Source organism: Aplysia californica, unplaced genomic scaffold (genome assembly GCF_000002075.1).
Source record: "Aplysia californica isolate F4 #8 unplaced genomic scaffold, AplCal3.0 scaffold00010, whole genome shotgun sequence".
In the NCBI taxonomy this organism is placed as follows: Eukaryota; Metazoa; Mollusca; class Gastropoda; order Aplysiida; family Aplysiidae; genus Aplysia; species Aplysia californica.
The window spans coordinates 3,075,864-3,077,097 of record NW_004797280.1 but is presented as its reverse complement, the minus strand read 5'-3'; the positions used below and the strand labels follow the sequence as shown (position 1 = coordinate 3,077,097).

The following is a 1,234-nucleotide window of genomic DNA, read 5'->3' as shown; positions in this document are numbered from 1 at the left end:
TGTTCCTCACTTCACCCAGGTGGGAATGGGGACCCGGCTATAGACCGCGAAAGACGTATCTGCACCACAAATAGGAAATTTCACTATGGCAAACAGACGTATCTGCACCACAAATAGGAAATTTCACTATGGCAAACAGACGTATCTGCACCACAAATAGGAGATTTCACTATGGCAAACAGACATAACTGAAGGGCCACGCCCATATTTCCAAAGGCGGCGCGACGTAACTCAAAATGATAAAAAGTGCAGATACGTCGCTCTGCCTTAGCATGGCAGTATGTAGTGGCGGTAGAGAGTAAAGGACGGTAGAGAGTACAGGAGACAATGTGGGACTCACTGTAGCGAGGGCAGATGGTCCACGTCTCCGTCTATCACGTCGGTAGACCTGCACACTTTCCTGGACTTGGACGGGACACGCGAAAACTTCTCCGGGTTATTTTTCCAGGCGTTGAGGATCTCGTACTGGCCAAGACGCCGCTCCTCGTCTGTCCGAAGGCTGCGGTTGATGGCCACTCCGGGCACCGCACGTACACCTTTGCCATGCTTCGTCACTCCCACCGCTGACATCTTCTCAAAGCTGGGAGACACGGCCAATGAGGCGGGGTTACTCAGCAAGCTTTGAGCTGCCGCGGATTCTGTGAGGCGGGCGTGGACCAGCGACGTTTGTTGCACAGCCACAACGCGAGGACTGTCGGCCAACGCCACACACGTCGACCTTGGGGGAATGGGCGCTGCTTGTGACACAGATTGTGGGAAAGATTGTAGAATGGTGACAGTCCCAGGCTTGGTGGAAACGGTGGCCAGTGGGGTGGACGCCTGGGACCGGAGGGCTGGCACAGAGGAGGAGTTTGGTAGTGAGTCAGCGAGGTGAGGGGGGGTGTGGGGGTGGAGGGACGTGGGAGTCTGGTTGACGCGCTGTGTGTGAGCGGCGGTGTTGGCCACCAGCAAGAGTTGTCTCCCCCCGTGCTGTATGGTGCCCAGCACGTTGTTCAACGCCTGTGTCGTGTGCCGACCCCTGGCCGCCCTGTGAGCCGCTGTCTGGCCGCTGCTGGCCCGGGGTGCCGCCGACGTGAGGCCGCTGTCCCCGCGAGGTGCCACGGGCGAGATGACCCGGCCCGTCAGAAGGGACACCTGTCTCCCCGGCACGACCTTGGCCCGCCCTGGTGCCGACAGCTGGGGGAGGCTGGAGGATGTCCCTGCCACTTTCTTGGAGGGAACAGTGTGTTGTGGA

At 58.9% G+C, this 1,234-nt stretch overlaps 1 protein-coding gene across 1 annotated transcript in view; it reads right to left on the bottom strand.

Moving 5' to 3' along the window:
* LOC106011974 (YEATS domain-containing protein 2) overlaps positions 1 to 1,234 on the bottom strand; it is a gene marked incomplete in the record, with an annotated part of 34,785 nt that overhangs the window by 32,310 nt on the left and 1,241 nt on the right. Inside the window, 1 exon segment of the mRNA XM_013083420.1 lies at positions 341 to 1,209. Within this exon segment, the coding sequence (XP_012938874.1) occupies positions 341 to 1,209 (869 nt within the window).